Here is a 15,223-nt window from a genome sequence, read left to right as displayed (position 1 = left end):
AGTTCCCGGTCTCTTCTGATGAGCTGTCGGCTAAAGGACCTTTGGTGACGTCAGATCACATGCTCCAATCACATGGTACATCACCGTGGTGATGTACCATGTGATTGGAGCATGTGATCTGACGTCACCAAAGGTCCTTTAGCCGACAGCTCATCAGAAGAGACCGGGAACTGCGCAATGAAGAGGACAAGGTGAGTTAATTTCTTTTATTTTTTTTAACCCTCAATTGACCTTGTACTAAGCATTCTGTATTCAGAATGCTATTATTTTCCCTTATAACCATGTTATAAGGGAAAATAATACAGTGAATAGACTGTCACCTAGCAACCATGAGTGAAAATCGCACCGCATCCGCACTTGCTTGCGGATGCTTGCGATTTTCACTCAGCCCCATTCATTTCTATGGGGCCTGTCCTGCGTTCCAAACGCAGAATATAGAGCATGCTGCGATTTTAAAGCATTGCAGAAGTGATGCGTGAAAAAAATCGCTCATGTGCACAGCCCCATAGAAATGAATGGTGCCGGATTCAGTGCGGGTGCAATACGTTCACCTACCGCATTGCACCCGCGCGGAAATCTCGCCCGTGTGAACTCAGCCTTAGGGCTGTTTCACACGAGCGGATGCCGTGCGTGGAATCCGCTGCGTGAATGAGAGCCAAGACCCGATGCGGACTGCAGAAGCACGGAGCAGTAACATGACTGACAATGCTCTGTGCCTCTCTGTGATCTCTTTACTACGAAATCACAGTGAGATAAAGTTGTCACTGTGATTTCATAGTAAAGGGATCACAGAGAGGCACAGAGCATTGTCAATCATGTTACTGCTCCGTGCTTCTGCAGTCCGCATCAGGTCTTGGCTTTCATTCACGCAGCGGGTGTCACGCACGGCATCTGCTCGTGTGAAACAGCCCTTAGGGCTCATTCACACAACCGTGGTTTGGTTCCGCATCCGAGCTCTGGTGCGGACCCACTCACATTCAATGGGGCCGCAAAAGATGAGGACAGCACTCCATGTGCTGTCCGCATCCGTTGCTCCGTTCCGTGGCCCCGCAAAAATTATAAGACATGTCCTATTTTTGTCTGTTTTGAGGACAAGATAGGCATTTCTATAATGGGCCGTCCGTTCCAATCCGCATTATAGAGAAAAATGTTATTTTAATATGTGCAAATGAGCCTCTAGGACCGCAAAACACGGCACGCTCGTGTGAACAAGTCCTTAGGGTGTTTAGTATATGTTACTGTGGAGGGGGGGGGGGCAGGTAATCAAAGCACAATAGAAATGGGGGGTGGGATTATTCATTATAATAAAAAATAACTCTCCGTTCCAAATCCTCATGGTTTTCTACATCTATCATTCATTCAACAGAAACTGGAAATGAATAGATTTGCTTCAGTGACCCAACACATCCATCAGCAGTCCCCAAAGGAAAACACAGCACTGGACAAACTGGATCATCTTGTCACAATGTCACCTGTCATGTACCTGATGACAGTGTACCGTGTATATATATATATATATATATATATCAAAACTGGTGCAAAAGAAAACTGGCTTAGTTGCCCATAGCAACCAGATTCCAACTTTCATTTTTCAGAGCTACTTTGGAAAATGAAAGGCTCTCTCTGATTGGTTGCTATGGGCAGTTTTCCTTTGCACCAGTTTAAATAAATCTCCCCCATGGGATTTATGGGCAGGTTTAGGGGCACTGAGTGAGCCACTGAAGTCAGGGAACACTGAAGTCAAAATGAGAGTCATTTTTTACATTAAAAAATGCTAAATCAATAAAGTATATTGCAAAATAATACATTACACAAAAAACACAAGATACATTTTAAAGAAAAAACTCAAGTTCCCAAGTCCCCTCTCATCCAGCTACTTATTGGTTTGCAAGCAGTGCTGACATCCCATATACTGCATGTGACCTCTGCAGCCAATCACCGACCTCAGCAGAGTATAGAGCAGAAGACTGCTGCGGCCTGGGAGTGGCTGCAGTGGTCACATCCAGTATAGGGGCATGTCACCATGGCAGCCATGTAAACAAAGCTGGGCCAGAACTGGAGCTGTGGCGCTGTTGCAAGTTCGAAACAGAAAGTGCAACTTGTCTGATTTAATATATTATTTTAACCCGTTCCCTGCCACATAGCTCTAATAAACCCTTTAATTAAAGGGCATCTGTCAGCAGATTTGTACCTATGAAACTGGCTGACCTGTTGCATGTGTTGGTCCCATGTTTATATGTGCCTGCATTATAGAGAAAAATGTTATTTTAATATGTGCAAATGAGCCTCTAGGAGCAACGTGGGAGTTGCCATTAGACCTAGAGGCTCTGCTTTCTCTGCAACTGCTGCGCTCTCTGCACTTTGATTGACAGGGACAGGCAGCGCAAAGGGTGCAGCAGTTGCAGAGAGAGCAGAGCTGATTAACTTCACTTTTCTCAGTAATGTACATGGGACCATCACAGATGTCTTCAGCTGCCAAGTGCACATGTACAGGTCAGCCAGTTTCATAGGTACAGATCTGCTGACAGATGCCCTTTAAAGGGTTTATTATGCTGGCATTCTGGCCCATTGGATAGACATTTAAAACAATATATATATATATTAAAAGAACACCTATGTGTGCGTAGGTTTCCTGCTATGGCTGGGCAGGCTGGAGGCTATTGCAGAAACATTTCTAGGTGAAAGTCCCACTGCCATGGACTATCTCAAGCCCATGCTTTATAACATAGCTCTTAGCTAGCGCCCACTGGTTACAGAGAACACGCGGCGTCACACGGGAGGGGAAGGAAAAGACGCCTTGTGTGAATGCCGGGAATGTCATGGAGAACAAATGGGAGGAAGCAATGACTGACAGGAAAGAAAGCAGACTGCCAACAGCGGGAGAATACCGTTATACACACCTACTCCTTATATACACCTGTGCGACGGTGAACGAGCAAGATGACGTCACGTCCCCTGACACTAGTAACTTCCTGTCCCCTGACCCTCGGCACCGGAAGTGAATAGGACTAGTTGGAGGCACCGGTCTACAGCAGAGAAGAGAGACAGAGGCGCCGCCAGCATGCTGATCAAAGTGAAGGTGAGGTCTTTGCTGCTGGGCTATGGTGGGGACGCAGTGGTGCCATGTGCTGCGGCTCTGAGGCAGAAGATGGGCGGGTGGGAGAGAAGGTACCGGCTCTGACCGGGATGGGGGGGGGGGGATGAAGACTAGATCCACAAAGTGCTCGAGTCCAGGCCACAGCGCCCACTGACCGCATTGCCCTGTACAGTAAAACAAGGTTAGCTTTTATGTGGTATTTTTTATGTTTTATATTATTTTATCAGATTTCCTTCAAGTTGAATCTTAGAAAAGTAGCAGTGTCTGTAGTCATGGGTTGGAAAGGGTCTTTGTGCACATTGGTTGTGACATCTAAAGACTACTTTCACACTGGTGTTTTGGCTTTCCGTCTGTGAGATCCATTCAGGGCTCTCTAAAGCCGTCCAAAACATTTCAGTTTGCGTTCTAATGCATTGTGAATGGAAAAGGTTCCGATCAGAATGCATCAGTTTGCCTCTGATCAATTGATCAATCTCCATTCCGCTTTGGAGGCGGACACCAAAACTGCTTGCAGCGTCTTTCTGTCCGCCATGTGGTGCGGAGAAAGACGGAACTGCCCCCCCCCCATACTGACTTCCGATGCTGTTCAAGACGGATCAGTCATGGCTATAGAAGACATGACTGGTGCATGCGGTTGTATTATTGTAATGGAAGCGGTTTTGCAGATTCATGACGGATCTGCAAAAAAAACACTAGTGTGAAAGTAGCCTAATGGATCTGCAACCAGTGTCTGATCCATGGACTCAGACCCTCCTGTTGTGGTAGAAGGAAGGCCATATTTTTGGTCCAATATAGTAAATTGTCACCTGAATAGGTCACCCATGGCTTTATTAAGGTTATGTTCACATGACTATCCATTTTGCAGCCCTCAAATTGCTGATCTGCAAAATACAGATGTGGTCTGTGTGCACTTTTCACAGGCCCCATTGTAAAAATGCTTATTCATGTCTGCAAAAGGCACAAGAATAAGGCTACTTTCACACTCTCGTTTTTCACAGATCCTGTCATGGATGTGCAATAACGCTGCATACAATAATACAACTGCATGCATCCGTCATGAACGGATCCGGTTGTATTATGTCTTCTATAGCCATGACAGATCCGTCATAAACACCATTGAAAGTCAATGCGGGAAGGATCTGTTTTCTATCGTCTTGTTGTCTTGCTCCGCACTACATTGCAGACAGCAAAACGCCATGACGGATCTCGCAAACGGAAAGCCAAAACGCGTGTGTGAAAGTAGCCTAAGATATGTTCTATAGTGTGTGTGGGGGGGGGGGGTGCTGTCTGCACAATTATTCTTACAGTTGGAACAGGTTTCCCTCCATCAGAACTTATTTTTATCATCATAGACCCTCCAGTTATTGCTATGACTGTTGAATTCTGTGGCTACTCACGTAGTGATTTCATATTTTGTCATTTCAGACGCTGACCGGGAAGGAAATAGAAATTGATATTGAGCCCACTGACAAGGTATTGAATCCAGCCCTACCCCCGAAACATTGTTTGCTAACATTTATTTCTCGTAGTGGCACCTGTCACCAGTCACTCGTAGTGGCACCTGTCAAGTGCAGCTTGTAGCACAGGTAGTAACCAGGTAATACAGGCCTTGACCGCTACATGGTTATTGCTGTCTTTTACAGCTCAGACTTTAAGGTAAGGTGCTTTGGAGTCTTGGCCCCTTCCCCATAGTTTGTATACCTAGGCACTGACATTAATAACATATACGATGTATATGGTGATGCTTGGAGATCATTATTGGTAGAAAACCATGTGAAAATTTACAAAGAAAATCAGTTTCTTTCATTTGTCTCGTTAAAATATGCATGCAAAGGCAGTCATTTGTTGAGGGACTTGCAACTTTTTTTTTTTTTTTTTTTTTTTTTTAAACTAAAATAGTCGAAAGTCCCTCTTAGCTGACTGTGCCGGTTTCACATCGTGTTCATATCGTATTTTCAGTGTCACTTGCACTAGCCTTAGATGGGTTTTCTGAGTCTTTAATACTGATGACCTATCCTGAGGATAGGTCATCAGTATCTGATCAGTGGGGGTCCGACACCTGAGACCCCCACCAACAAGGTACTGGCGCTCGCAGTAGTGCCGCAGCCTTCTCTGTTTTCCCTTAGGCCAGTGACGACACGTTCTTCGGTCACATAGCTTGAGCCTTCTCTGTTTTCCCTTAGGCCAGTGACGACACGTTCTTCGGTCACATAGCTTGGGTACATCTCAGTCCCATTCAAGTGAATTGGGCTGAGCGCGATACAGGACAGCTTCTCTACAATGTACGGCGTTGTGCTTTGTGAATATGTAGAAGGCTGAGGTACTCACAGGAGTGCCGGTGCCTTCTGAAACAGCTGAACAGTGGGGGCTGGGTGTCGGACCCCCACCAATCAGATACTGATGCTCTATCCTGAGGATAGGTCATCAGTATTAAAGGCTTGGGAAACTGTATTACAGTCACTGCTTCTGTTATGTTCATTATCTTCCATCCGTATTCAGCATTTTTGGTCCTGGCTGCTGCTCCTGTAAATAGGGCCTGTGTTGTGTTTTGGCAGCTGCGGCCCCTACATGAGACAACACTTAAAATGGCAGCATTGCCTCCCCTGTCTAGACAATATTGCAGACTGTCGTTTAAACTGCGCAGACCCACAACAAGCTTTTGGCATCTGTGCAGTAAAAACAATTCCAGTGTCCCGTACTCTGTGTGCAGCAACCAAGTGAAGCGAGCATGCGCACTCTGAAAGCCTGTGTAAGTGCAGTGGTAACTCGTATTCTGCTATTGTGGACAGTTCCCCTGTTTGAAGTGCTGCAGTTCATGAGGTTGTACTGCATCGGCAGTGTTCCCCGGTGTCCCCTGCGCAGGAGCAGCAGCTGGGGCCAAAAGTGCAGAAGAAGCAACATATGGATGGAAGATGAACGCACCAGGAGCAGTGACTGTAATACCGCCAGTAACATGATAACATTGCAAAGTGGCCAACCACTTGGACACCTTTGCGGACATTTTTTTTTTTTTATTGCTAATTTCTACTTAGTAAAATACTATTTTAGGTTAAAAAAATATATATTTTCCCAGTTGGTCTTTGGTGTTTTTTGTAAATTTGTAAACTGTTTGTTTGTTTTCTACAGCTTACAGTTTCTCTGCAGACTGTTCCTCATAAATACTCATTTAAGGCTACTTTCACACTTACGGCAGAGGAATTCGGCAGGCAGGTTCTTTCCCCGGAACTCCCTGCAGTATCCGGCAAAACGTGTGCCAACTGATTGCATTTTAAGACTGATCAGGATACTGATCCGTCTTACAAATGCATTGCAAGAACGGATCTGTCTGTCTGTTTGTCATACTGACAAACAGATCCGTTTTCGATTTTGATTCTTTTAAAAATGTTACCGGTCTGCGCATGCGCAGATCGGAAGGACGGATCAGGCAGTCCGGTATTTTTAATGCCGTATCCGGCACTAATACATTTGCATGGAAAAAAATGCCGGGTCCGGCATTCGGGGAAGTCTTCAATTTTTGGGGCCGGAGATAAAACCGTAGCATGCTGCAGTTTTATCTTTTGCCTGATCAGTCAAAAAGACTGAACTGATGACATCCTGAACGGATTGCTCTCTATTCAGAATGCAGTTAGGATAAAACTGATCAGTTTTTTTCCGGTATAGAGCCTCTAGGACGGAACTCTATGCCGGAAAAGAAAAACACAAGTGTGAAAGTACCCTAACCATTCTTCTCGTTTTTAGCTTGGATGGTTGGATTTAGAGAGTTGTGGCTGATATCTTTAGCTGCTATACAGCCATCAATGACGTATGAGTTATGTCCTTGGCTGCTAAAGTGCCATCCTGCCAGGATGTATGGAGTCCTCCTTCCCAGGGAAAGGGTTGAAGGGAACCACTCATAAGTTGGCTGCCTAGAACTTGCTGTACAGTCATTGCAGCCAATATCTGAGAAGAGTCGTGGTTAGCTATTTGGTGTAGTACATTCTAGTTGTACTCGTGTATGAATTTTCCTTAAATTGTGGATGTTCTGCAGGTGGAGAGGATTAAAGAACGAGTGGAAGAAAAGGAAGGAATACCTCCACAGCAACAGAGGCTGATCTATAGTGGGAAACAAATGTAAGTAGACTTGTCTTAAAGTGTAAGTGTTTCAGTTTAAAGGGAATCTCTCACCCTGATTTTGGACTATTAGTAATACGTGCATATTACTTCAGGGGAAGGCAACCTCCGGCACTCCAGCTGTTGTGAAACTACAGCTCCCAGCACGCATACTTGCTCTGCTCTTATCAGAACTCTCATAGAAATGAATGGAGCATGCTGGGAATTGTAGTTTTACAACAGCTGGAGTGCCGAACGTTGCTGATCTCTGCTCCAGATCACAATTTTTCTACTTATTTTCCTACTTCTAATTGAATTTTTTTATTTTATTTTTTACCCCATTCCCCCTATTGGAATGACTTTTTTTTTTTTTGCAACTTTTCCAAAAGCTGCACATAATAAATGTAGCTTAAGTGATCTACACTGAAACGACACCACTGTTGTACTCTGAAAGTGAAGCAGAGCTCAAAATGGTACAAAATTTTGCACAAAATGCCACGTGCAAAATCACTAAATAGTAGAACACCAAGTTTCATAAATGCCCCCCTTATTAAATTGCTATGGAAAATATCATTTCAGATTCTCTTAAAGGGATATTTCCATTCCGCCCAAAAATAGAACATGTCCTATTATTGTCTGCATTACAGACAAGGATAGTACTGTTCTATTAGGGGCCGGCTGTTCCGTTCTGCAAAATACAGAATGCGCACGGACGTCATCCGTATGTTTTGCGGATCTGTTTTTTTGTGGCCCGCAATATACATATGGTCGTGTGCATGAGCCCTAATAGTAATTGTTTTTCTGTAATGCCTCGTTTTCCTGCATCTCAAATTTATGTTGTTGATTTTCGCCACTGATTTGACCCTTCGCAGTGTCCCTGTTGGTGGGCCGAAAATAGCTTAGCTTATTTTCTGAATCCCCATAGAAATGAATGGGAGCGCACCGCGCTTGCATGGCCACCACTTCCATTCACTTCTATGCGGCCAATGTAAATAGCTGAGCCAGCGCTCGGCTATTTTCTGCGGCCCCATAGAAATGAATGGAGGGCAGCCAGGAATGTCAGCTGGGTTTACGAGATAGGTGCAGGTCCCAGAGGTGGGACCCACAGCTATCAGACACGGAAAACCCCCTTTAATGTAAGTGTATAGTCCCTGTGTATCTAGTCCTTATGATAGAAAAGCTATAGTCAAAGCTGCATAAAGGCAGTTTTTCCAGCTTCGTCATTTATTCCAAACATTTGCTGGGAAAATAAAAGCTGGAGTATGGTTTGTTTCATTGGGCAATACTGAGAGTTATTTTCTAGGTATTGCGCATGGAACTAATGTGCCATATGTAAAATGGGTTCACAGTAAACTGTATAAATTGGGAAATGCAAAAAAAAATATATAAAAAATTTCCAATGAGTGTAAATTGTGATGTTACACCGATGACCTTACCCATTGTGACTTGAATTCATCCCTTTTCTTTATGCTAGGAATGATGAGAAGACTGCGTCAGACTATAAGATCCAAGGAGGCTCGGTGCTACATTTGGTCCTTGCACTTCGAGGGGGTTTCTGAAGGTTCAGAAGGCTCCCTGTTGCAGCTGTTTTCTAAAGTTATGGTGGTTGAGTTACCGCATCAAGGTGGTCCTATGGTTTAGGACTATTTTTGTTAATCCTCTGCCAGCTTCTTTGTAAGATAAGATTTCTTTTGTCACAGTGTGTTATATTTGTTTGCTCTGAAATAAATGCTCCTCCAGATATCCTGCCTCTCACTTGTTTTGATGATAGGCTATTGCTAATAATAAGGAGATTCCATAAGCATGCTTATTGAACGGCTCCAAACCTAACTGAAGGGATATTCCCATCATATGTCATAAATGGTGCATAGGCTTGGATTCCACAGCTGACAGTTCTCCCAGTAGAAGAATCCTAGAGGTGGGACGACACTTACCAAACATTTATCAGAAATTCTGTGGAGGTCATAAAATTCATAGAAATTTATATTCCTGCTATTGATAATTGCACTATCTGTTTTTCTTCCTTTTTTGTAACATTAAAAGGGGTATTCACAAGAACACATCGTTGACTGAGTGCTCTGTTTATGAAATATACTTTTTCCCTTTCATCCTCCATGACGGCATACCATGAGAGATGACCCACCTCTGACCAGGTAGGGACAGGAAGAATAAATTTGTCCATTCTCCGGCTCCTCCTCAGTGTCTTCCTGTCCCTCCAGGTAGGAAACGGATTATCCTCATGGCACTTTCTGTGAGTCCACTTCTGTGTAAGGCAGGCAGAGGTCGGCTGGGGGGGAGGTTCTGTAGTTGATGTACTCAATCTGGAAATTCTTCTCAGTAATTTTCCAATCAAGCTATCTTGAGGTTCTTGCAAACAGGGTTCGAGAAAGGGTTGCATCCAAATACCTTGAGAATCCATATATCAGCATTAAGTTTGGTGTTTGATGAAAAAATTGTGGATCACCCAATTTTTGAAAGGGGCAGATAGGTTAAGACTTGCGGTTCCTCCCTGGGATCCTAATTTAGTTCTATCTGGATTGACAATATACTCCTTTAAACCTCTGTCAGAGGCCTCGCTAAAGTATATTTGGCTAAAAACCCTATTTCTAGTGGCAATTACCTCAGCACGTACAGTAAGCAAGATCCAGGCCCTAAAAATGGTGGAGCCATTCTGTACATTTTTTCCGGACAGAATTATTTTTGGATAAGTCCTTACTTAAGTCGTATCCAATTTCCACAGACAGGAGGAAATTATTGTTCCGTCATTCTGTTCAGATCCGTAAACGGAAGGGGAAGAAAGGTTTCACAAACTAGATGTGTGTAGGGCCATCTTGTTCTATCTAGAAGCCACAAAGTCTTTCAGAAAATCAAATTACCTGTTTGTACAATTCCTAGGGGCGCATAAAGGTCATAAGGCCACAGGTTCTTGTCCAGATGGATAAAGATGGCTATATCTGATTCCTCTAGTTCCTTAGGAGTACCTCCACCAAAGTCTCTGACAGCCCACTCTACGAGATCTGTCTCAACATCATGGGCTGAGAAAGTGAATGCATCATTAGAGCAAATCTGTAGGGCAGCGACATGGTCAAGCCCTCATACGTTTACCAAACATTACGGGGCGGATACTAGGGCAAGTCAGGAGCTTTCCTTTGGTAGGAAGGTGTTGCAGACCATAGTCCCTCCCTAAATAGCTCAACCTGTGGCCCTCCAGCTGTTGTAAAACTACAACTCCCACGATGCCCTTCTGTAGGATGATAGATGTAGGCTGTCAGGAAATGATGGGAGTTGTAGTTCTGCAACAGCTGGAGGCCCGCAGGTTGAGCATACCTGCTCTAGGCTGTCGGTTCAAAAGGACACTGAGGAGGAACCGGAGGGGGGTCAAATTTATTTTTCCTGTCCCTACCTAGTTGGAGGCGGGTCATCTCTCATGGTATGCCGTCATGGAGGATTCATGAAAAGGAAATTTCCGGTAAGTAATATGGTTTTCCAATACAATTAATTACAATGGGCTCAACGCCAGTTTTGAGTGTAAACGTCACAAGGCCCTTTTGCAACTTTTTAAATGCCCGTGCAATATTTTTACACTGATGTTTTTGTGCCAAACTCGCCACTTGGGCGTGGTGGTGGTGTGACATCAGACCCAACAAATTTACTATCTTTTACACCTGGAAACAGACGTAAAAGCAGAGTGAAAACTACTCCACTCGGGCTGGAGTAGTTTAGTCCAGGCACGTGGACTGCCAGAGGTACTAGGCCTTAGCCTCATCATAAATTAGGCGATTTCTCCACCAGCACAGGGGGAACAAAGACTGGCTTAAAATGACCCTGGCTTTGTAAATGACTCTATCCTGTTTTTTTTTATTTATGTTTTTAAATAATATATGAACATTACATAGCCCCCAAACCCCCTATTACTGTTCCTGCAAATCCATCATAGGTTCTTTACTTAGGCAGTTGAGCATGTGGATTTCTCACTCCTCTTTTTATAGTGGAATAGCTGTAGAACATCACTTTCTTTCTGCTTTACCCTTCTCCATTAAGTGCTGCTCAGCGGTCATCTTACATTGATGGCTGGATCATTTCTATGTACATATAGTTGCATTAGACCAGGCATGCTCAACCTGCGTCCCTTCAGCTGTTGTAAAACTACAACTCCCACAATGCCCTGCTGTAGGCTGTCCGGGCATGCTAGGAGTTGTAGTTTTGCAACAGCTGGAGGGTCCCAGGTTGAGCATGCCTGGTCTAATGCAAATGAGCCCAACATCTTGGTGAGACTGACTTCAAAGGGTGAAGGGGAGCTGCTATTGGAACAAGGCTTAGGATAGGTCATCAGTATCTGATTGGTGGGGGTCCATCACCTGGGATCACTGCTGATCAGCTGTTTGAGAAGGCACTGTGGCCTTCTCTCTGCTCACCAAGCAAGGGAGCCTGTTATTGCACCTCAGTCCCATTCACTTTTATTGGACTGAGCTAGGCCATGTGACCGATGAACATGTCATCACTCGGCCTAGGGAAATCAGCAGGAAGAACACAGTGCTACTGTAGGTGTCTTCATGACATCCGGGACCCCTGCCAGTCAGATACTAAAGACCTATCCATAGGATAGGTGGTCATTATTTAAAGGGAACCTGTCACCAGTTTTATGGTGTCATAACTAAGGGCAACATAAATAAGTGACTGATTCTCTTAGCAAAATGCTGGGTCACTTTCTTTAATTGACCCAGTCAATCTGCCAACATCTTGTATTGAAAATCTCCAGCTGATAATGATGAGTCATGAATATTCATGAGCTCCTGACTCTCCCCGCCCAACTGCTGCTGAATGACAGTTTTTTTCCATATGAATCAGCAGCAGGTGGGCAGGGGAGTGGCTACAGCTCTGAATAAAAAAACAACGCTGGACTCACTGACATCACGCTGGACTCAAATCAGCTCATTAGCATGCAGCATCTTTGTGTGTATATTATGAGGTAACCATCTTTCACACCAGTAAGTGAATACATCTAAGGTACTTTTTAGTAGTTAATGATTGTATATAATTAGATTATAATCAAATATCCACATGACAGGTTCCCTTTAAGTCTTGGATATCCCCTTTAACAATGAAGACAGAAGAAACCATCTATAGCAGTGGTGGCAAACCTATGGCACAGGTGCCAGAGGCGGCACTCAGAGTCCTCTCTGTGGGCACCCACCCTCTGGAAAAATTCTAAGGTGTACCAATATAACTTAGACTTTTCCTGCCATTCATCAGCGCAGGGCGTACTATGAACAGCACAGGCAGAGCATTGAATGTAGGCAGGCTATTATAGCTAAGTGATAAAGTACATGGAAGATATAATATACTGGACTGTAGTATTTAGGGTAAATTGCCATGTTGGCACTTTTGTGATAAATATATGGGTTTTTTGGTTACAGTTTGGGCACTCCATCACTGATCTATAGCAACCAGTCAGGATGTCATCGCCCCCCTGATTGCTGAGCTGAATAGCTGCTATAGAAATCAAGCTAAGGATTTTGGTTACTTAGTCCTGATAAAGGAGGTCCTCTATGTTACTACACAAAGTTTCCCTGTGACTGGCACAACAATTCTAGGGAATGTTTGAAGATTTGCTTCTATGTAAAATAATGATCACAGATTTCCCTGCAGCTGAAAACTGCGCTGCATTGCGTGAACACAATTTTATTATAATCCTGTTCATTCCAAAGCACCAGCTGTTTACAGGGGTTTAAATACTGACCCACATTTACTAATGAGTGCACCTAGACTTTAGTGTAACCAGCACCAAAAAGTGGCGCAATTTGGCACATCTAGACTTACAGAAAGCTTCTGTGTGTAGTCTCAAAAGGCATGTGGCTTAATGGATAAGGGGGCATGGGTGGAAGTGAGAAAAATACGGAATGCACACGAAAGATATCAATGTTTTGTGGATTTATATGCAGACCAAAATACGGAGATGGCTGTGTGGATGAAGCCTTACGCTGGGTTCACACCTGAACGTTCGCGATGGAGTGCTCTGTATGCGCGATTGCACCGGCATTTGCAATCGCGCATACAGAGACAAGCGAACGCCCATTGTCGCACGTTCCTGAAAGTCTATGTATGGGAACGCGCGACAAGACGCCCCAAAGAAGCTCATGTACTTCTTGGGGCATCAGGCGTTTTACAGCGCGATCGTACGCGCTGTAAAACGCCCAGGTGAGAACCATGCCGATAGGGAAGCATTGGTTTCTCCTTGTTGAGCGTTTTACAGCGTGTAGGAACGCGCTGTAAAACGCTCAGGTGTGAACCCAGCCTTAGGTCCCTTTCACACGAGCGTGATTTCCACGCGGGTGCCATGCGTGACGTGAACGCATAGCACCCGCACTGAATCCGGCACCATTCATTTCAATGGGACTGTGTACATGAGCGTTTTTTTTCACGCATCACTTCTGTAATGCTTTGAAATCGCAGCATGTTCTATATTCTGTGTTTGTAACGCAGGACAGGCCCCATAGAAGTGAATGGGGCTGCGTGAAAAACGCATTGCATCCGCAAGCAAGTGCGGGTGCGATGCGTTTTTCACTGGTGGTTGCTAAGAGATGTTGTTTGTAAACATTCAGTTTTTTATCACGCGCGTGAAAAACGCATCAAAACGCATTGCACCCGCGTGGAAAAAACTGAACAACTAAACGCAATCGCAGACAAAACTGACTTGTTTTAGTTCCAAAATCGCAGCATTTTCACTGAACGCACCCTGAACGCATCCGGATCAAATCCGTCACGCCCGTGTGAAACCAGCCTTAGGCTGGGGCTACATGGCGATCTTGGCTGCAACCAGAGACTGCTCTAAGGCTACTTTCACACTAGCGTTCGGGCGGATCCGTTCTGAACGGATCCGCCCATAATAATGCAGACGGAGGCTCCGTTCAGAACGGATCCGTCTGCATTATATTAGCTAAAAAAAAGCTAAGTGTGAAAATAGCCTGGGACGGATCCGTCCAGACTTTCAATGTAAAGTCAATGGGGGACGGATCCGCTTGAAGATTGAGCCACATTGTGGCATCTTCAAACGGATCCGTCCCCATTGACTTACATTGTAAGTCTGGACGGATCCGCACGCCTCCGCACGGCCAGGCGGACACCCGAACGCTGCAAGCAGCGTTCAGCTGTCCGCCTGTCCGTGCGGAGGCGAGCGGAGCGGAGGCTGAACGCCGCCAGACTGATGCAGTCTGAGCGGATCCGCCTCCATTCAGACTGCATCAGGGCTGGACGGCTGCGTTCGGGTCCGCTCGTGAGCTCCTTCAAACGGAGCTCACGAACGGAAACCCGAACGCTAGTGTGAAAGCAGCCTAAGCCGTGCAGTCATTGAACTGAATGGAGTCACAGCATCACTCGTTAAGGCTACTTTCACACTTGCAGCAGAGTGATCCGGCAACCAGTTCCATCGCCAACAAAACGTATGCCAACTGATGGCATTTGTAAGACGGATCAGGATCCTGATTCGTCTTACAAATGCATTGAAATGCCGGATCCGTCTTTCCGGTGTCATCCGGAAAAAACGGATCCGGCATTTATTTTTTTAAACCTTTTTTTCGGTCCGGAAGGATGGATCCGGCATTGCGGTATTTTGAATGCCGGATCTGGCATTAATACATTCCTATGGAAAAAAATGCATTCAGGCAAGTCTTCAGTTTTTTTGGCCAGAGATAAAACTGTAGCATGCTGCGGTATTATCTCCGTCCTGATCAGTCAAAAAGACTGAATGGAAGACATCCTGAACGGATTGCTCTCCATTCAGAATGAATTAGGATAAAACTGATTAGTTTTTTCCCGATATTGAGCTCCTGTGACGGAACTCTATAACGGAAAAGAAAAATACTAGTGTGAAAGTACCCTAAGTTGTCAGGCTGTGACCACAGCATTGCAAAAAAAAATATAATAATCTGACTGCGTTGGCACATATTAATACAATACACCATTGCACTAATTAACATCTGCCACAAAATGGGTTTGTTACAAGTGGATTTCAAAAGTCAGATGCAAAAATCTGCAGCA

The 15,223-nt window shown here is 44.7% G+C and overlaps 2 protein-coding genes across 3 annotated transcripts in view; one reads left to right on the top strand and one right to left on the bottom strand.

Moving 5' to 3' along the window:
* GMPR2 (guanosine monophosphate reductase 2) overlaps positions 1–2,989 on the bottom strand; it is a 56,187-nt gene extending 53,198 nt beyond the window's left edge. Inside the window, exon 1 of one of the 2 annotated variants that reach the window (XM_044273166.1) lies at positions 2,901–2,989. The gene's annotated coding sequence lies outside the window, so the exon portion shown is untranslated. Of the gene's footprint in view, positions 1–2,888 lie in introns of both variants that reach the window. The other variant, XM_044273175.1, reaches the window with a different exon arrangement.
* LOC122922547 (NEDD8) lies at positions 2,967–8,929 on the top strand. The gene is made up of 4 exons (XM_044273187.1): positions 2,967–3,079; positions 4,523–4,570; positions 7,125–7,207; positions 8,661–8,929. The coding sequence occupies exons 1-4, from the start codon at positions 3,062–3,064 to the stop codon at positions 8,743–8,745; spliced, it is 234 nt and encodes a 77-aa protein (XP_044129122.1). The 5' UTR covers positions 2,967–3,061; the 3' UTR covers positions 8,746–8,929.
* Positions 8,930–15,223: the final 6,294 nt, after the last annotated feature.

Source organism: Bufo gargarizans, chromosome 1 (assembly GCF_014858855.1).
Source record: "Bufo gargarizans isolate SCDJY-AF-19 chromosome 1, ASM1485885v1, whole genome shotgun sequence".
In the NCBI taxonomy this organism is placed as follows: domain Eukaryota; kingdom Metazoa; phylum Chordata; class Amphibia; order Anura; family Bufonidae; genus Bufo; species Bufo gargarizans.
Note: the sequence above shows the minus strand (reverse complement) of the source record. Positions and strands in the feature narration are given on the sequence as shown.

What these genes read in the sequence shown, in the direction of transcription:
- LOC122922547 (XM_044273187.1), top strand. An exon ending in ATATTGAGCCCACTGACAAG is followed by an intron (nt 4,571 to 7,124) that starts GTATTGAATCCA and finishes GATGTTCTGCAG; the next exon opens with GTGGAGAGGATTAAAGAACG. An exon ending in ATCTATAGTGGGAAACAAAT is followed by an intron (nt 7,208 to 8,660) that starts GTAAGTAGACTT and finishes TCTTTATGCTAG; the next exon opens with GAATGATGAGAAGACTGCGT.